The sequence below is a fragment of the Oncorhynchus gorbuscha genome, linkage group LG15 (assembly GCF_021184085.1).
Source record: "Oncorhynchus gorbuscha isolate QuinsamMale2020 ecotype Even-year linkage group LG15, OgorEven_v1.0, whole genome shotgun sequence".
NCBI lineage: Eukaryota > Metazoa > Chordata > Actinopteri > Salmoniformes > Salmonidae > Oncorhynchus > Oncorhynchus gorbuscha.
In genome coordinates, this window is record NC_060187.1 from 72940368 (window position 1) to 72962025 (window position 21658).

The following is a 21658-nucleotide window of genomic DNA, read 5'->3' on the forward strand; positions in this document are numbered from 1 at the left end:
GAGCGGTAGAGAGGTGAGATAGGTAGAGAGGTGAGATAGGTAGAGAGGTGAGAGAGGTAGAGAGGTAGAGAGGTGAGGTAGAGAGGTTGAGCGGTAGAGAGGTGAGAGAGGTAGAGAGGTGAGAGAGGTAGAGAGGTAGAGAGGTAGAGTTTGAACGGTAGAGTGGTAGAGAGGTAGAGCGGTAGAGCGGTAGAGAGGTAGAGAGGTAGAGAGGTAGAGAGGTATAGCGGTAGAGAGGTAGAGAGGTGAGAGAGGTGAGAGAGGGAGAGAGGTAGAGAGGTAGAGAGGTGGAGCGGTAGAGAGGTAGAGAGGTAGAGAGGTGGTAGAGCAGTAGAGATAGGTAGAGAGGCAGAGCGGTAGAGAGGTGAGAAAGGTAGAGAGGTATAGAGGTAGAGAGGTAGAGTGGTAGAGAGGTAGAGGTAGAAAGTATAGAGCGGTAGAGAGGTATAGAGCGGTAGAGAGGTAGAAAGGTAGAGAGGTAGAGAGGTAGAAAGGTAGAGAAAGGTAGAGAGGTAGAAAGGTAGAGAGGTAGAGAGGTGGAGCGGTAGAGAGGTAGAGAGGTATAGAGCGGTAGAGAGGTATAGAGAGGTAGAGAGGTAGAGCGGTATAGAGGTATAGAGGTAGAGAGGTAGAGAGGTAGAGAGGTAGAGAGGTAGAGAGGTAGAGAGGTAGAGAGGTAGAGAGGTAGAGCGGTAGAGAGGTAGAGAGGTAGAGAGGTAGAGAGGTGAGAGAGGTAGAGAGGTGGAGTAGAGGTGAGATAGGTAGAGCGGTAGAGAGGTAGAGAGGTGAGAGAGGTAGAGAGGTAGAGAGGTAGAGAGGTAGAGGTGGAGGTAGAGAGGTGAGATAGGAGAGGTGGAGCGGTAGAGAGGTGAGATAGGTAGAGAGGTAGAGAGGTAGAGCGGTAGAGAGGTGAGATAGGTAGAGAGGTGAGATAGGTAGAGAGGTTGAGCGGTAGAGAGGTGAGAGAGGTAGAGAGGTGAGAGAGGTAGAGAGGTAGAGCGGTAGAGTTTGAACGGTAGAGTGGTAGAGAGGTATAGCTGTAGAGCGGTCGAGAGGTAGAGAGGTATAGCGGTAGAGAGGTATAGCGGTAGAGAGGTAGAGAGGTGAGAGAGGTGAGAGAGGTGAGAGAGGTAGAGAGGTAGAGAGGTGGAGCGGTAGAGAGGTAGAGAGGTAGAGAGGTATAGAGCAGTAGAGCGGTAGAGAGGCAGAGCGGTAGAGAGGTAGAAAGGTAGAGAGGTATAGACCGGTAGAGAGGTAGAGCGGTATAGAGCGGTAGAGAGGTATAGAGCGGTAGAGAGGTATAGAGCGGTAGAGAGGTAGAAAGGTAGAGAGGTAGAGAGGTAGAAAGGTAGAGAGGTAGAGAGGTAGAAAGGTAGAGAGGTAGAGAGGTGGAGCGGTAGAGAGGTAGAGAGGTATAGAGCGGTAGAGAGGTATAGAGCGGTAGAGAGGTAGAGCGGTATAGAGGTAGAGAGGTAGAGAGGTAGAGAGGTAGAGAGGTAGAGAGGTAGAGCGGTAGAGCGGTAGAGAGGTAGAGCGGTAGAGCGGTAGAGCGGTAGAGAGGTAGAGAGGTAGAGAGGTAGAGAGTTAGAGCGGTAGAGAGGTAGAGCGGTAGAGAGGTAGAGAGGTAGAGAGGTAGAGAGGTAGAGAGGTAGAGGTAGATGTATAGACAGAGAGACAGAGAGAGAGAGAGACATCAGCTCCTATACTCGTTCCTGACCGGGTGTACAGCATGGATTCTGGCTTGACTCGTTTCCCCTGTAGAGCTTATTAAAACATACACTCACACACACATACACACACACACACACACTGCCCACGGACTATATCATTAAGTTTGACAAAGTAAGACCCAGATAGTATAAGCTGTGCACAGGCAGGCAGAAAAATAACAGGCTCGCCGCAGCCAATGCTCAATATCTGACCCCATTAAATAACACTGCATCTCCCTCAACTGTGGTACACTGGACCAACGGCCATGTTTGTTTTGATCATGCGGAGGCTGGAGGGAGAGAGATCCCAGAGATTTGACACACCCAGGGCCCTATTCCTGCGAGGTTATTGGAGTGTTGGCCGTTATGTAGATGTATACCCACCTCTAGACAGCAAAGTGTGCATCACAAATGGCACCCTATTTCCCTACATGCTGTAGTGCACTACGTTTGACCAGAACTCTAACGTAGTGCACTGTATAGGGAATAGGGCGGCATTTGGGACTTATATATACTGTAGGCAGACAGGATCTGTGGTGGACAAAACAGACAGTAATTGGCCTGGACAACCCTTCACAGGAGTCTACACTCGCTCGGCTCACCAGGACATGGTGAATTGAGCTGAAGAAGCTGAACATATCCAATCAAATGGAGTTGAAGGAAATCACTGGTGTCCTCTGACTAATGCTTCGAGTCATAGAACTAGAGAACTGTAGATGCACCTGGATACATTCAGTTGACATATGACCTAGACATGAGCTACATTAAGTGATCTAAATCGCATTGCGACTTAATCCTATTGTGTCTCACTTGGCCTTAAATGACATGGAACAGATAAAGACATTATAGTGGCTGGGACCAAACCACCTCATTCAATCTAGATTGATGTATGACAACCTTGTTGGGTACAAACAGGATATTTTATTGTGAAATTATGTTGCTGACCTTGCTGTGAGTGTTTAGCATGTACCTGTGTCACAATGGAGCCGCCGATTGATCAATCACATAGGTTCAACCACACAGGTTTAACCTCACTTAGAGAGACCGGATTGGTTGGGATGTTTCGGATGTGACTTTGGCCCAGTTGAAAGGTCAAGCTCAACATACTGTATTAACATGAAGAAGGACTCGCACCCCGAGCCATGGCGGAGGGATACGTATGGATGGAATATGAGTGATGAGGCTGTGGAAGAATGTAGATAAAAAAGAAGAACCCCTGATTCAGTGCTGTGAAGAAATAGGGTTGTTATGAAATAACAACTAAATATGATTCTCTCAGATCAGAGACACAATATAACATGTAGATGTCTGTGTTCTTATGAGTATGGCGATTGGTTGAACATTATCTTGTTTTCTGGGAACTACTTCTTCCATCGCTCTCGCCCTCCCTCCTCCACCCTGACACTCCTCTGCCCCAGTGGCTGTGGTTGATAGGACCATCCATCCTCGAAAGGGGGTGGGGGTGTAAATGGGGAGGGGGGGTTGCCTTAGTTTAGGTTCAACGTCAGACAAGGAAAGGATGTATGTGAAATGGAGGGATAGAAATACAGTGGGGCAAAAAAAGTATTTAGTCAGCCACCAATTGTGCAAGTTCTCCACTTAAAAAGATGAGAGGCCTGTAATTTTCATCATAGGTACACTTCAACTATGACAGACAAAATGAGAGAAAAAAAATCTAGAAAATCACATTGTAGGATTTTTAATGAATTTATTTGCAAATTATGGTGGAAAATAAGTATTTGGTCAATAACAAAAGTTTATCTCAATACTTTTTGATATACCATTTGTTGGCAATGACAGAGGTCAAACGTTTTCTGTAAGTCTTCACAAGGTTTTCACACACTGTTGCTGGTATTTTGTCCCATTCCCTCCATGCAGATCTCCTCTAAAGCAGTGATGTTTTGGGGCTGTTGCTGGGCAACATGGACTTTCAACTCCCTCCAAAGATTTTCTATGGGGTTGAGATCTGGAGACTGGCTAGGCCACTCCAGGACCTTGAAATGCTTCTTACGAAGACACTCCTTCGTTGCCCGGGCAGTGTGTTTGGGATCATTGTCATGCTGAAAGACCCAGCCACGTTTCATCTTCAATGCCCTTGCTGATGGAAGGAGGTTTTCACTCAAAATCTTGCCATACATGGCCCAATTCATTCTTTCCTTTACACGGATCAGTCGTCCTGGACCCTTTGCAGAAAAACAGCCCAAAGCATGATGTTTCCACCCCCATGCTTCACAGTAGGTATGGTGTTCTTTGGATGCAACTCAGAATTCTTTGTCCTCCAAACACGACGAGTTGAGTTTTTACCAAAAAGTTATATTTTGGTTTCATCTGACCATATGACATTCTCCCAATCTTCTTCTGGATCATCCAAATGTTCTCTAGCAAACTTCAGATGGGCCTGGACATGAACTGGCTTAAGCAGGGGGACACGTCTGGAACTGCAGGATTTGAGTCCCAGGCGGCGTAGTGTGTTACTGATGGTAGGCTTTGTTACTTTGGTCCCAACTCTCTGCAGATCATTCACTAGGTCCCCCCGTGTGGTTCTGGGATTTTTGCTCACTGTTCTTGTGATCATTTTGACCCCACGGCGTGAGATCTTGCGTGGAGCCCCAGATCGAGGGAGATTATCAGTGGTCTTGTATGTCTTCCATTTCCTAATAATTGCTCCCACAGTTGATTTCTTCAAACCAAGCTGCTTACCTATTGCAGATTCAGTCTTCCCAGCCTGGTGCAGGCCTACAATTTTGTTTCTGGTGTCCTTTGACAGCTCTTTGGTCTTGGCCATAGTGGAGTTTGGAGTGTGACTGTTTGAGGTTGTGGACAGGTGTCTTTTATACTGATAACAAGTTCAAACAGGTGCCATTAATACAGGTAACGAGTGGAGGACAGCGGAGCCTCTTAAAGAATAAGTTACAGGTCTGTGAGAGCCAGAAATCTTGCTTGTTTGTGGGTGACCAAATACTTGTTTTCCACCAAAATTTGCAAATAAATTCATTAAAAATCCTACAATGTGATTTCCTGGATTTTCCCCCTAATTTTTCATCTTTTTAAGTGGGAGAACTTGCACAATTGGTGGCTGACTAAATACTTTTTTGTCCCACTGTATAAAAGGGGAGGGGGGTATGTGAGGGAGAGAGTGTGTGTGGAGGAGCGAGCGGGAGAGGGGGAGAGGCAGGGAGAGAGACAGACAGACAGAGAGAGAGAGGGAAAGAGCGAGAGCAAGAGCTAGAAGGGCTCTAAATTTCCTCCTAAGTGCCGTGGGACGGACTCTGTGATGTGTAAAGGCACTGTTTTCTTAATTTGATTGGCTCTAAATGCTTCCTGCGTCTCTGACTTAACAGCCTATCCTTCTTCCTTTTATGTTGTCTGTTGACAGAAAGCTGATCTGGCAGTGGCACCCCTGGCCATCACCTACGTGAGGGAGAAGGTCATCGACTTCTCCAAGCCCTTCATGACACTGGGGATAAGTATCCTCTACCGCAAGCCCAACGGAACCAACCCTGGGGTCTTCTCCTTTCTCAACCCCCTCTCACCCGATATCTGGATGTATATTCTGCTGGCTTACTTGGGTGTCAGTTGTGTGCTGTTTGTCATAGCCAGGTAACATGTCAGTTCCAGTAATCAATCAATCAATCAATCAATCAATCAATCAATCAATCAATCAATCAATCAATCAAATGTATTTATAAAGCCCTTCTTACATCAGCTGATGTCACAAAGTGTTGTACAGAAACCCAGCCTAAAACTAAATCACTGCTAATTCATTCACATACTATTATATGCTAACGTCTTAATTATTTAACCTTGCCCCATCTGTCTAACAAGATAGTCTCTCGGTGATTATGTTACGATCTTAAAACTAGGTGGACAATATCTGCTCACTACCTGCTACCAATACCTACTCACTCAGATGACACAGACTTTATAGCTAGCCTCATACTGAACATTTCAGAAACACATTCACTCAAACTTTTAATAATGCAACCAACTTTGAAGAAGAAGGTACACAGATAAAAGTCTATATAGCTAAAAGTCTATATACATAGCTGAGGAAAGTAATGTTCCAGCACACAAAGACAGTTCCCTATGGTTCCCTTTCAGCCTTCTCTCCCAGTATAATGGAGGAAGGGCTGAGTGTTCCCTATTGGCAGGCTGCTCTCGAGAGGCAGGTAGGCAGCTGCTGTTAAGTGATTCCTGGGAAGTCTCTGTGTTTCCACAACTATCTGCTGCTCAGGAGATAATGCACACAATCACAAACATTATGATCAGAGATGTTAAACCAGACCTTTCAGGACTGTGTGTATGCGGTATGTGTGTATGTACAGTACCAGTCAAAAGTTTTGACTCACCTACTCATTCCAGTGTTTTTCTTTATTTTTGACTATTTTCTACATCTTGAAGACATAAAAACTATGATATAACACATGGAATCATGTAGTAACCACAAAAAAAGTGTTAAACAAATCAAAAATATAGTTATAATTGAGATTCTTTAAAGTAGCCACCCTTTTCCTTGATGATAGCGTTGCACACTCATGGCATTCTCTCAACCAGCTTCACCTGGAATGCTTTTCCAACATATGCTAAGCACTTGTTGGTTGCTTTTCCTTCACTCTGCGGTGTAACTCATCCCAAACCATCTCAATTGGGTTGAGGTTGGGTGCTTGTGGAGGCCAGGTCATATGATGCAGCACTCCATCATATCTATAGATATAAAATAAAGAAAAGCCCTTGAATCAGTAGGTGTGTCCAAACATTTGAGTGGTGTGTGTGTGTGTGTGTGTGTGTGTGTGTGTGTGTGTGTGTGTGTGTGTGTGTGTGTGTGTGTGTGTGTGTGTGTGTGTGTGTGTGTGTGTGTGTGTGTGTGTGTGTGTGTGTGTGTGTGTGTGTGTGTGTGTGTGTTTTGTGTGCTCGTTGGTGTGAATGGCTGCTGCCCCCCTTTTCCCTGTTGTCTCCAGTGTCTCAAAGTCACTACTGTCTTTTCTTTTCTGTGTTTTTCTCCACCTTGCCTCAAACATACCAAGTGATAGAATCTACATAGGAATCATATCAGCACAGTAAGAACCTGCTAGTTATGACAGTGACTTTAAAAAAGGACAGAGGTGGCTGACAATTGAAAAAGCTTGATCATTTATAAGGTTGATTACTCGTTTGCCCAGTATAGAGAGAGTCTGGGTTTTTGTAGGATTATTGGAGAAGCGAAGAGAGGGTATGAGGAGTAAGGCTTTTATGATAGATCTTGAGGTCAGCTGGTGTGTGTTAGATCTCGAGGTCAGCTGGTGTGTGTTAGATATTGAGGTCAGCTGGTGTGTGTTAGAGCTTGAGGTCAGCTGGTGTGTGTTAGAGCTTGAGGTCAGCTGGTGTTTCTTAGATCTTGAGGTCAGCTGGTGTGTGTTAGATCTTGAGGTCAGCTGGTGTGTGTTAGATCTTGAGGTCAGCTGGTGTGTGTTAGAGCTTGAGGTCAGCTGGTGTGTGTTAGATCTTGAGGTCAGCTGGTGTGTGTTAGATCTTGAGGTCAGCTGGTGTGTGTTAGATCTTGAGGTCAGCTGGTGTGTGTTAGATCTTGAGGTCAGCTGGTGTGTGTTAGATCTTGAGGTCAGCTGGTGTGTGTTAGATCTTGAGGTCAGCTGGTGTGTGTTAGATCTTGAGGTCAGCTGGTGTGTGTTAGATCTTCAGGTCAGCTTGTGTCTGTTAGATCTTGAAGTCAGCTGGTGTGTGTTAGCTATTGAGGTCAGCTGGTGTGTGTTAGAGCTTGAGGTCAGCTGGTGTGTGTTAGATCTTGAGGTCAGCTGGTGTGTGTTAGATCTTGAGGTCAGCTGGTGTGTGTTAGATCTTGAGGTCAGCTGGTGTGTGTTAGATCTTGAGGTCAGCTGGTGTGTGTTAGATCTTGAGGTCAGCTGGTGTTTCTTAGAGCTTGAGGTCAGCTGGTGTTTCTTAGAGCTTGAGGTCAGCTGGTGTGTGTTAGATCTTGAGGTCAGCTGGTGTGTGTTAGATCTTGAGGTCAGCTGGTGTGTGTTAGATCTTGAGGTCAGCTGGTGTTTCTTAGATCTTGAGGTCAGCTGGTGTGTGTTAGATCTTGAGGTCAGCTGGTGTTTCTTAGAGCTTGAGGTCAGCTGGTGTTTCTTAGAGCTTGAGGTCAGCTGGTGTGTGTTAGATCTTGAGGTCAGCTGGTGTGTGTTAGATCTTGAGGTCAGCTGGTGTGTGTTAGTTCTTGAGGTCAGCTGTTATGTATTAGAACTTGAGGTAAGCGTGTGTGTGTGTGTGTTGTCAAACTCTATCAGGATTAGTTGGTTGGCTAGTTATCAGCATCTGACCTTGTGCACACGTTGAGTCAGCATAGCCCTCTGATACCTAATAACTGGCTGTGTCTGAAATGGCACCATAGTTCCTATATGATGCACTACTTTTGGTCTGGGCCCACTGGGCTTTGGTCAACAGAAGTGCATTATATAGGGAATAGGGTGCCATTTCAGTCACAGTCACTGGTCCACTGGTGGAGAATAGGGCCAGTCCTGCAGGAACTTTAGCAGAACTTTTACAGAGAGAAATATTCAATCATGATGTAGTGAAGAAGATTTAAATGTAATTTTGATTTACATGTGATTAACTGGTTTGTGTTGATATTTCATTTTGATGGATACCATACTGGTTAGTATGATTTATGACCAATAGTAGTACATTTCGTTCTTATATTTTCATCTTGACCTTAGAGGCTGGATATTATTATTGAAACAAGAGCAATGGTATTGTGGATGGTGTAATGCTAAGCAAAGTGTGTTTTTATGTGGGTAGTAGTGTATCTTTTGTTTGCTTTGTTCAGGCTTAGTTCTCAGGTATGGGAAAGTAGTGCAGAGTTTGACATTTTCACATGTACATTTTAGTAATTTAGCAGAGCGGCTTCCAGTTATTGTGTTCATCTTAAGATAGCTAGGTGGGACAACTACATATCACAGTGATAGTACGTATGCTTTTATTCAATAAAGTAGCAAAGTCAGAGCTAGTAAGTGGGAAAAATGTAAGTGCCAGTGTTAGTTCACAAAATGCTTTTTGGTGTGTGTGTGGGGGGGGGAGAACAGAGTACTCAGGTTGGGGTGTAGGGTTTGATTAGAGCCTGAAAGTAGAGAGGGGCAGTTCCTCTTGCTGCTCCATAGACAAGCACCATGGTCTTGTATCTCTCCCCTTGATCTGGTTGCTCTCACCTGACTAGGGCCGGCGTTTGAGGCACGCTGGAGAAGAAGACAAAGAAAAGTTGATGTTAACTCTAAAACCTGTGGTGGAACGTAACTCTTTGAGTTGTATACTCAACAGTTTTACAGTTAATACACGTGTGTTTTCAATGTTACTGGCGATATGATCACACAAGGGAATAAAACGCTGCAACTGGCATCTAAGTTGGTTCAGAATATGCACCTATCTTTTTAGATGATCACAGTAAGTAAGTGCTGTTGGGTAAGTGTTCAAATATATCTTTCACCCTGTTTGATTCTCCCTTTAGACACTAGGCATGGTAGGGCTTCGGTAGCATGCATGTCCTGTACAGTGTACAGACCCCAGTCGTTCTCTGGTAAGGTAACTAAGCTAACTGTACATATATATGTGTGTGTACACATTTTATCTATGTATGCTTGTGTGTGTGTGTGTTTTGTATGTGTGGGGGGGTTTATGCTACTACGTGTGTGTGTGTGTGAATGCTGTATGGTGACATTATAAGGACTGGTTTAGGCTCCCCCTAGGCAAACTGATCTACATGTAATGCCCGTGAGGTGGTTTAGTATGTTGTGTTGGTGTGAATGCTGTATGGTGACATTATAAGGACTGGTTTAGGCTCCCCTAGGTAAACTGATCTACATGTAATGCCCGTGAGGTGGTTTAGTATGTTGTGTTGGTGTGAGTAACCTGGCACCACGTTGTCCCACTGTATGGTGACATTATAAGGACTGGTTTAGGCTCCCCCTAGGTAAACTGATCTACATGCCATATTTAGAAACACTGTAGGATACCGTGGGAAAACCACGACATTACTCTATTTACATGATTTAATAAGTTACCCTTCTCATATCACCAGCTGTTGTTGTTGCTTGTGGTAGGTGTTGTTGTTGTTTTTCCTCTAATATCTTTCCTACGCTGTTCCTTCTTCCTTTGTTACGTAGGTGATGAAATGAAACATGTGAAACGGTCTCTATCGTACATCCCACGACCTCCACACCATCTCTGTGCATTATCGCCTTGTTACAGTTTGGGGAATCTCATTTCCTGCCTCCTCCTTATCAAATGAATTTAAAAAAGATAAAAACCTGCAGAGGAGCGAATGAGCTCTCTTATCGTCAACAATTTATCCTCAAATTTATGCAGGATTCTCTCTCTTTCTGTCGGCCAATCTTTTAATTATGTGGTCTCCTACTATTGTTACATCTTGTTGTCACATGCTTGGTGGAAAGAAGACTGCCTCAATATTACACAGTCTCTCCTTCGTTTGTGTTACTGTGAAACAGAGTACAGCATATGTTCAATACATAGTCTAATACCCTTAACTGCAACATGTTACAACATGCTCATAAAGCAGGCACATTTCCCATCCCTTATTCTACATTTGTAGAAGGGGGAACGGATGTAATGGAATTTCAATTAGACTCTTCTGCATTTCTCCTCCATTACTACAATGAGTCTCAGTGTGCTCTCAAAAGCCCTATGTAAAACAGTTTTGTCGGCCTCTCAATGCTATAATACAGATATAGATTTTTTTGATCATCCTGGAAAGAGAAGCAAACAACAGCATTTGATTGAGGTTTGTGTATAGACAGACATATATAAATGTATTTTTTCAAGCTGTATGGAATACGGCAACAGCCCCATTCGAACGCTGTTGATTGCTTGGAAGGTTCATATAAAGCCTATAGAGATATATAGCCTTGTCTTTTCCCCAGTCATTTAGAATTGAAGAGACTAGACCTGCAACAGCCCCTTTCTAGCGCTCTCTCTGTGTTCATTCTTCTCCCCTAACATTGGTGTTATCAGGCGTATCATCTGTTGAGTTTTCTGCAGGATGACCTTATAAAAAGATAAAAGCCTGCCATTGTTTCTTCTCTGCTGCTGAGTTCCCTTCTTGCCTGTCTGCCCTCCATCCTCCCGCCCGTCTGTCTGTGGTTATCTCTCTCTCTCTCTCCCCCTTCTCTCTCTCTCTCTCTCTCTCCTTCCTCTCTCTCCGCTCAGCGGTGACCTTACTCAAAGTTTCTCCCTCTGTGGCTCTGATGACCTGAGATAACGTAAGGGCGTTGTAATTGGATCAAAGTGACAGCTAACTGAATGGGATGGGGCTGGCAGAGCGGACGGGCAGCTCCACCTTCAGTGGCAGGTTAAGCTGCTGCTAGTGGTTCTCGGCGTACGGTGACAGGAATGTTTTAGTATTCCCACCGCGGTGAGGTAACTCCCGCCTCTTACCCCACCCTCTCCTCAGGCCAGCTACGGATGTAGGATGACAAGCTGGCTCATCCGTGTTCTCATCCGTGTTCCTGGCGTGTGGTAATTGGCTTTGCTCAGAGAGATCTCCACTAAGGGGGTCCAGCCGGGGGCACCAGTCACTAGTCACATACGTCTTGCCAAGGTCACAGTTCACATGAACTCAATTTGGAATTGCAAACTGACAAGCAAGCAAATCTGGGGCAAATTGAGTAGACAGATTGATTTAGGGCCAAGGAATGGTGGGATCTAAAGGACGTTCAGTGGCCTTGGAGCTGGACTAGAATACCCCCTTGAGTGTGACATGGGGGATAGGGAGCTTGCACTAAACACATTATAATGGCCAAGCCCATTATTCATGACATTGGTGCATGTTCTGATGCTGTCATATTATTAATGATAATGTCTTAATGCTATCACCAATGTATAACAATATATAGCTGTCACCAATATATAACTTTATATCTAAGCCACCCCAAAAACAAATGATATACTAACCTGACAAGTAGCCATGCTGGATTGTCTACTGTTTAATTGTTTCTCTACAACATCAAATTGTTTTTTGTAATTTAAAAGTTTCTAGAGAGTCAAGTCCACAGAACACATCCATCGACTATTCAATTTGATTAGTCATATACTTCAACCAGGGAAAAAAGAGGCCTGGCTTAAGATATTGCTCCTACGATTCCACAACTACAGCACAACCAAATGGGGTCGAGATGCTTAATTGTAGCCCAATCAACCTTTACTAATGTAATGTCACTTTTATTTAACGTGAATAAATGGGAAATCTCTTTGCTTAAGGAGTGAGCTGATCTGAAGTTGGAGCAGAGTGGAGTGAGTGGGAGTGAGTACCACACAGGCAGACAGACAGACAGACAGACAGACAGACAGACAGACAGACAGACAGACAGACAGACAGACAGACAGACAGACAGACAGACAGACAGACAGACAGGCAGGCAGACAGGCAGGCAGGCAGGCAGGCAGGCAGGCAGGCAGGCAGGCAGACAGACAGACAGACAGACAGACAGACAGACAGACAGACAGACAGACAGACAGACAGACAGACAGACAGACAGACAGACAGGCAGACAGACAGACAGACAGACAGACAGACAGACAGACAGACAGACAGACAGACAGACAGACAGACAGACAGACAGACAGACAGACAGACAGACAGACAGACAGACAGACAGACAGGCAGGCAGGCAGGCAGACAGACATGAACTATTTGATGTATTGAATTTTAATGCCATCTGTAGATTATAAGGATTATTAGTGCTTTTCTCAAGTGACATTTAAGTTATTTTCAGATCCCATTGATTAAATGCCTTTGATAAGAGCATGTCAACATGAGCAGTGTGTTTTGGGCTGACAAGTGGTGAGAAGACGTTCCACAGTCCCACGGGCTGTTTAAATTCTTCATCTGTCATCTAGTTGAGATGATACAGTTGAAGAGATAATAACAAAGCAGACCTGGGTGACATATAAAGTGATGATGTACGTCATCTTGCTGTTTGTCAGTTTTTGTTCATTTAACCGTCATGTTACACTGTAATTGATGATTTGTCATAACAACAACTAAAATATATTAGCTTACAAAAACCATTTCTAGCGTTACCTTGTAGGGCAATATTTGTGGAATATTTTCCCAATATCAAGATGCCAAAGTATCACATCTTGTTGTTGTGATCAATGACTAACTAACTTTTGTTTCTCTTCCCTATCTCTCCAGGTAGGCCAAGTCAAACCAGTACTGGTCTGTAACACTGTCTGTCTATTCTATTAGTGCTGAACACAAGTCAAATAAACGTGTGTATGTGTGTGTTCTCTGTCGATTGCCACAGGTTTAGTCCCTACGAGTGGTATAACCCCCACCCCTGCAACCCCGACTCAGATGTAGTGGAAAACAATTTCACCCTGCTAAATAGTTTCTGGTTCGGAGTTGGAGCTCTCATGCAGCAAGGTAGACGCCTCTGCCTGCCCCCCTTTAGCACACAGCCCACTATTTTCCTGGGGGAACAAACGTGCTCTTAACCAGGCCCACGACCATGCATGGGGGCCTCTGTGCATGTAGCTGGAAGCAGACTGACTGACTGGTTTGGTTGCGTCTGTCCACAGTGTGGTGTGGATTGGCTGGGTGGGATCTTGAGATTAGGAATGATGAGCGTGATTGGTGAATGAGGATAGGAGAGCCAGGCATTTTCCTCCCTGTTCCTGCATGATCTCCCACCCTCTCCTATCTCCCATCGACTGTACCCTTCCTCTGTCCCCAACCCCACCCCACCTGCCTCCCTTCCCCACAGGTTCCAGAACAGGTAAGTCCTATCCCCCATGTGCCAGAAGGTAAAGAGCTAGGTGCAGAGAGAGTTGAGAGAGTGAGAGTTAAAACAGTGTGCTGTCTCTTAGCCTGCCTCAGTCTGGTTTGTTTCCTTCTGCCAAACCGATGCCATATCTTCTCAACTAGTGTCTGCGTCTTTAGATTGAGAAAAGCAAAACAAAACAAAAGGAACTGCGGTACGGCATCACATTAAATGAAATGGAATGATTTCATTTAGACTTGTAATCTCGACTGAGACTGCATGCCAAGACCAGATATGTTGCATTTTGTAATACATACTTGAAAGTTGCGTTAGTTACGGCACCGTAGCGATGATGACAGGAAGGTCTGCAGCATGGTTCAAACGGCCTGGGTCTGCCCTGCATCTGATCTGGACCATGGAACATAGAGGGGAATGACTTTCCTAAGCAAAGTTCTGGCCAGATATGAATCTGACATTTTTTTCCTGGCTCTTGTTGATGGCTGGTTGCATGCAATGAGTTAGCGCGCAAGCCTTCATTTCAATGAAGTTGACTGAGTGATTATTTGTATACTGTGTATACTGTGATTTGTAAGAGTAAGTTTTAAGAAAATATTACGAATTGAAATTGACAAAATGTTACGGTTAGAACTCTTGGGACTCTTATCCACCTTGTGCAGGTGGGTATAATGATGTTACCCATTTGGGTAGGTTTTTGCCCTCTGTATTAGTGTTAGGCTATTCTACATATTGCACAGGTTAAAGATGCATCATGGCATGAGAAATGTTACCTTCTGTCATATTAAGCCATATTAAATGTGTAATGGATATTCTAGAGCTTGCTGGAGTGTATTCATAAGTGTGTCAAGGGCCTGCCAGGGTATCTGATGTAGTAAAGTATGCTGTAGAATATATTGTAACTGTCAATGTAACGGTGTTAAGTCCTGTAGTTGAGAAGATGTGGCTGTAGGGCAGAAGGGTTTTAGCGGACGAGACTGAGACAGAGAAGCACACTGTGCCTGCCTGCATGGCGTCTCTATGACGACCACGCTGGCCTACACTGTAGAGAGGCTCCCCTGCTCCCGCGGCTTGGCCCCGCCCCCAGAAAACTGTGGGATGTGCAGTTTGGACATGACGTTACCTTGGGTACATGACAGTCAGCCCCAACCAGGTTCAGTTGCTTTGGCTCTGATGCGCTCCGCTCCTGGGCGGTCGGTCTGTCACATAGAGTTGAATGGCCTCAACGGGGTAAGGTCTCTGAGCTGGTAGATAGTGTTGTTCCACTGAACACAAAGCTGTCTCTGTTTTCCCTGGTCATGTCATGTGTCTTGCTACTGTGTCTTCTCTGAGTTTATTTTCATATTGTTTGTCTTTTTTATCTAATTTGAGTGCTTTGACCAATGAGCGGTGTGGGCTGCAAGGCATCCTGGGTAATGATGGTGAGGCTGTTGAATCATGTTACACTGTGTGTCTGGCTGGTGGGGGGTGTGGTGGTGGGGTGAGGAGAATCAGGGAGTGAGAAGAGATATGGGAAGAGACATGTGAGAGTGGGGGGAGAGGATGTGAGGGTGGATGTGCGGAGTGGGTTGACTGCAGTGTGTCTCTCTTTGTTCCCCTCCACAGTGCTCTCTCTCTCTCTCTCTCTCGCTCTTTCTCTCTCTCGCTCTCTTTCTCTTTCTCTCTCGCTCTTTCTCTCTCTCTCTCTCTCTCTCTCTCTGGTGGACAGGGCTTTGGGCATGAATTCAGATGTTACTGGACGAGGCTGTCAGGTCTCTGCTCTCTCACTGTATTTCTCCCTGAGTGACGGCTCACTGCCCGGACTGGGAGAAAGTTATAAGAGGCACTGCAGAGGCAGAGTGAGATGAGTGGGAGATTGAGTCTCACCTAAGGAGAGAAGTGGAGTTCTTATCCTCCTATCTTTCCCACAGTTCACTGCCTTTGAGTGAATGTGCAAGATCGCAGCTTTAAATTGCCTTGAACTACTTGAGGAGAATGATCTTCTTGCTGCCCAGTCAGACCTCAATCAACGCCCCCAGAGGAAGACCTCACTCCACCCACTCACACAGACCCCTCCTCAAGAACACACTAAGAGGCAAAAGTTCTGAATAGTATATAGCCTGGAAACTAACCATCTACAGGTAGGCATTTTGAGTCAGATGTGATTTCAGATGAAGCACCTCAAAAGAAGAGAAGCTTTGGTGTATCAACAGTTTGCTCCAGTGTGAGTGAAAGCTAAAACAATATGCAGCCAGACCACACAGTAAAAGCCTGATTCAAACTGCCACCATGTGGTCGGATGCGCATCACGGGCCCAAACATGCATTGCCGCCCTAGATGCCCAGGGGGTGTGTGCGTGTGCCTGCGTCGAGTGTGTGTGCATGTGCGTGTTGTCTGTGACCCGGCAGGATGCCGAGGTCTGGGCTGGCCCTGGTCCTCTGGCTGGTCCACTGGTGGTTGTTGCTGGGTATCTCCTCTTGGCTCCAGGACCCTGCCGGGGCTGACCCCTCTCTCTGCTCCTCTCCTCTCGCCCCCGACCAGGCTCTGAGTTAATGCCCAAAGCCCTGTCCACCAGGATCGTAGGAGGCATCTGGTGGTTCTTCACCCTGATAATCATCTCCTCCTACACGGCCAACCTGGCTGCCTTCCTCACTGTAGAGAGGATGGAGTCACCCATCGACTCAGCTGACGACCTGGCCAAGCAGACCAGGATAGAGTATGGAGTGGTGGAGGAAGGATCCACCATGACCTTCTTCAAGGTGGGTCACATAGGGCATGGAGCCATACTGTCCATCTATCAGTCTATTCATCTATCAACCAGGCCATCAAGCAATCACTCCATGTATTTGTGCATCTACTGTACGAGGATACATCAATCAGTCCACCAAATCATACAGTGTTACACCACTAAAGGACACATGGTTAGAGAATACTTGGAGTCAATTGTAAATGCATTTCAGATGTAATGACATGTAAGGAAAAAGACAAAAACATTGGTAAATAAATTGTCGAAGAGCTCAGATGAATCTGCAGAAATCTAGATCAACTGAAAAGCCATAAATATCTGTTAAGTCCAAAGTAAATCTGTGACAGCTAGAAATTCCCATGACAATAGAATGGAGTGTTCCGGAATAAAGATTTGAACGTATAACCATTAGTTGGGTTACAGCTGTATTTTGTGCTGCCTGTGAAATCGGCCAAGTGGTGTGGTATATGGCCAGGAGAGGAGAGGAGATTATAACAGTAAAAATAAATGTCTTGTCATGCCCGTGGTGTAATGTCCGATATACCACGGCTTTCAGCCAATCAGCATTCAGGACTCAAACCACCTGGTTTATAATAAAGTATAGCCTTTCTGTGTTCACTCTCGCCAGCTCTCTCCTCTCCACTCCTCTCCTCTCCTCTCTCCTCTCTCCTCTCTCCTCTCTCCTCTCCTCTCCTCTCCTCTCCTCTCCTCAGTGGTTGATCATGTGGAATCACTGCAGCATATCAAGGGTATCTTATTAAGCCAGCAGTGTTTTAGGGTATTCTACAGTATTCTCACAAGATCTCCCTGCTGTGTCTCTCTGATTATTCTGCACGGTTTGTCTCTCGTATCGTATCCCCACCGCCGCGATGCACGGACAGCTCTATGCCAGATGGAGGGAAAATCTGTCTCTCAGACTGCTGCAATGGATCTGTATGGCTTCTGGTGTTTCTTTATTTTCACACTTCATTTTTATCACCTCTGTGTGTGTGTGTGTGGTGTGTGAACACATTCTCAAAAGACACATACACATGAAAACACATGCATACTCTCTTTAACAGATATACACATATGTGTGCACGCAAACACACACAGGCACGCACGCACGCACACACACACACACACACAGGCACGCACCAATTCATTACTGCAGCTAATATGGCACGGTGATAGCAAAGCTTTAAATAGTATTTTTACCATTCCGTAACATGCCAACTGTTGTTTTCAGTCATTTAACAGATATACATATATGTGTGCACACAAACACACACACACACGCACGCACGCATGCACACACACACACACACACACACACACACACACACACACACACGCGCACGCACGCACGCACGCACGCACGCACGCACACACACACACACACACACACACACACACACACACACACACACACACACACACACACACACACACACACACACACACACACACACACACACACACACACACACACACACACACACACACACACACACACACACACACACACACACACACACACACACACACACACACACACACACACACCAATTCATTACCGTAGCTAATATGGTACGGTGATAGCAAAGCTTTAAATAGTATTTTTACCATTCTGTAACATGGGGGGCAGTATTGAGGCCTAGTCTTAAGAGGTTAACCTCTTAAGACTAGGCCTCAATACTGCCCCCTTTGGAGGAAGTGCGTGCCCATAGTAAACTGAAAATATTTTTTCCCAGAATTGCTAATATATGCATATAATAATTTTAAGGGAGCACATACAGTCTGTTCTGGTGAAGAAGGTTACTTATGCTGACATTCCATTGCAACAATTAGAAATACAATTTTAATTTAAAAAATGATAAAGCAAAGTATTGTTCATATCAAATTATATTTGTCACATGCGCCAAATACAACAGTATATTGTAAAATGTATTCGGCGCATGTGAAAATGTTGATTTGATTTGAACAATACTTTGGTTTGCTTGAATCATTTTTGTTTGTTGCCAACACGGTCATCAGAAGGATTGAATCCACAGATGTAGAGGATCCAACTGAAGTACATCAACTACATCACCCCTACCCAGACCCACTTGCACACACCCCCATCTCCATCAACTACATCACCCCTACCCAAACCCACTTGCACACACCCCCATCTCCATCAACTACATCACCCCTACCCAGACCCACTTGCACACACCCCCATCTCCATCAACTACATCACCCCTACCCAGACCCACTTGCACACACCCCCATCTCCATCAACTACATCACCCCTACCCAGACCCACTTGCACACACCCCCATCTCCATCAACTACATCACCCCTACCCAGACCCACTTGCACACACCCCCATCTCCATCAACTACATCACCCCTACCCAGACCCACTTGCACACACCCCCATCTCCATCAACTACATCACCCCTACCCAGACCCACTTGCACACACCCCCATCTCCATCAACTACATCACCCCTACCCAGACCCACTTGTACACACCCCCATCTCCATCAACTACATCACCCCTACCCAGACCCACTTGCACACACCCCCATCTCCATCAACTACATCACCCCTACCCAGACCCACTTGCACACACCCCCATCTCCATCAACTACATCACCCCTACCCAGACCCACTTGCACACACCCCCATCTCCATCAACTACATCACCCCTACCCAGACCCACTTGCACACACCCCCATCTCCATCAACTACATCATCCCTACCCAGACCCACTTGCACACACCCCCATCTCCATCAACTACATCACCCCTACCCAGACCCACTTGCACACACCCCCATCTCCATCAACTACATTATTGAGTCATTATTCGTTTTACACTTATTACATCACTCGGCCGTTGTACTTGTGTGAATTTCTTCTCTTAAATTCTTTACATAGGTTTATGATGAATTAAGAATACATTTTTGTTAACTGTAATTGTGCTAGTTATGCTCCATCTTTCCCTCCATCTTATGTTAACATCAGTTCTTTTTTCCAATAGTTCATCTTTTTTTCTAAGAGATTGTCAGTTGGATATGTTCCCTGCAAGGTTTTGTCTTCTCTATCATTATGAACATCATGTTCTGGCTCAAATAAGAATCCTTCAAGGTTTTGTCTTCTCTATCATTATGAACATCATGTTCTGGCTCAAATAAGAATCCTTCAAGGTTTTGTCTTCTCTATCATTATGAACATCATGTTCTGGCTCAAATAAGAATCCTGCAAGGTTTTGTCTTCTCTATCATTATGAACATCATGTTCTGGCTCAAATAAGAATCCTTCAAGGTTTTGTCTTCTCTATCATTATGAACATCATGTTCTGGCTCAAATAAGAATCCTTCAAGGTTTTGTCTTCTCTATCATTATGAACATCATGTTCTGGCTCAAATAAGAATCCTTCAAGGTTTTGTCTTCTATATCATTATGAACATCATGTTCTGGCTCAAATAAGAATCCTTCAAGGTTTTGTCTTCTCTATCATTATGAACATCATGTTCTGGCTCAAATAAGAATCCTGCAAGGTTTTGTCTTCTCTATCATTATGAACATCATGTTCTGGCTCAAATAAGAATCCTGCAAGGTTTTGTCTTCTCTATCATTATGAACATCATGTTCTGGCTCAAATAAGAATCCTGCAAGGTTTTGTCTTCTCTATCATTATGAACATCATGTTCTGGCTCAAATAAGAATCCTGCAAGGTTTTGTCTTCTCTATCATTATGAACATCATGTTCTGGCTCAAATAAGAATCCTTCAAGGTTGCTCTGATGTCCAAAATATTTCAAATGTACATTTTGTGATATGTAACTTTTAGGTTGCATGGATTTGAAACTACATTGGTCAGTCCAAAATAACTTTTTAATTCTGTCATGGAAATACATTTATTTCCTGTTACAAAGTCATTTACAGTTTCTATGCCTTTTAGTTTTCCATGTGGAACAATTTATCGGTGAATTCTGAAAAACTATCCAAGGATTGTCCCATAAGGTTGTGTTTTTTGGTAAGTGGTATTAGTTCTTGTAAAATATGTTTCATTTTCTTTTCCATGTTGTTTTAACATTCTTAACTATGAAGTTGTTGATGTTCTTAGCTTTACCCTTTGAAAATAGACACGTAAAACAATTTTGGGGATGAGCAAAAGCATCTTCAATATGTACCCTCTTTAGTGCATTTAACTATATGTCACATGTAAAAGCCTTGGGTAGCGAGTTGATACAATTCCAAGTCTGGAAGGTTAAAACCACCATCCGACTTAAGAAGATGTAAACCTTTCCTTTTTATTCTATGAATGTATTTGCCTATATAAAGTATTTTTATGACCGTGTTTACTTTATTTAAAGAATGTCTTCGCTGGAGTGCCTGTAAAATGTATGTGAAGATTACCCCATTTAATTAGATCTGCTTTCATATTGTTGAGTAGTGGAATAAAGTTATCTTGGCATATTTGTAATTTGTTTTCACTTATTAGGCATCCAAAGTTTTTCATATTTTTTGTTGTCCAGTTTTAAAGGATTGCTGTAGATCGAGAGTAATATTTTTGTTGTCCAGACTGTAGATCGAGAGTAATATTTTTGTTGTCCAGACTGTAGATCGAGAGTAATATTTTTGTTGTCCAGTTTTAAAGGATTGCTGTAGACCGAGAGTAATATTTTTGTTGTCCAGTTTTAAAGGATTGCTGTATAGATCGAGAGTAATATTTTTGTTGTCCAGTTTTAAAGGATTGCTGTAGACCGAGAGTAATATTTTTGTTGTCCAGTTTTAAAGGATTGCTGTATAGATCGAGAGTAATATTTTTGTTGTCCAGTTTTAAAGGATTGCTGTAGATCGAGAGTAATATTTTTTGTTGTCCAGTTTTAAAGGATTGCTGTATAGATCGAGAGTAATATTTTTGTTGTCCAGTTTTAAAGGATTGCTGTATAGATCGAGAGTAATATTTTTGTTGTCCAGTTTTAAAGGATTGCTGTATAGATCGAGAGTAATATTTTTGTTGTCCAGTTTTAAAGGATTGCTGTAGATCGAGAGTAATATTTTTGTTGTCCAGACTGTAGATCGAGAGTAATATTTTTGTTGTCCAGACTGTAGATCGAGAGTAATATTTTTGTTGTCCAGTTTTAAAGGATTGCTGTAGACCGAGAGTAATATTTTTGTTGTCCAGTTTTAAAGGATTGCTGTAGATCGAGAGTAATATTTTTGTTGTCCAGTTTTAAAGGATTGCTGTAGATCGAGAGTAATATTTTTGTTGTCCAGTTTTAAAGGATTGCTGTAGATCGAGAGTAATATTTTTGCCATTATTAGTTGTTTTCACGTTAATTTTATATCCTTGCAAACACTACATGACCAAAAGTATGTGGACACCTGCTTGTCGAACATCTCATTCCAAAATCATGGGCATTAATATTTTTGTTGTCCAGTTTTAAAGAATTGCTGTAGACCGAGAGTA

General features: G+C 44.0%; 1 protein-coding gene across 2 annotated transcripts in view; it reads left to right on the forward strand.

The window, feature by feature from the left end:
- The window catches only part of LOC123997959 (glutamate receptor ionotropic, kainate 2-like), a 277808-nt gene that overhangs the window by 189625 nt on the left and 66525 nt on the right, over positions 1–21658 (forward strand). For both annotated transcript variants that reach the window (XM_046302713.1, XM_046302711.1), the window contains exons 12-14: positions 5086–5309; positions 13019–13137; positions 16010–16227. In XM_046302713.1, coding sequence (XP_046158669.1) covers positions 5086–5309; positions 13019–13137; positions 16010–16227 — 561 coding nt within the window. The remainder of the gene's footprint in view (positions 1–5085; positions 5310–13018; positions 13138–16009; positions 16228–21658) is intronic.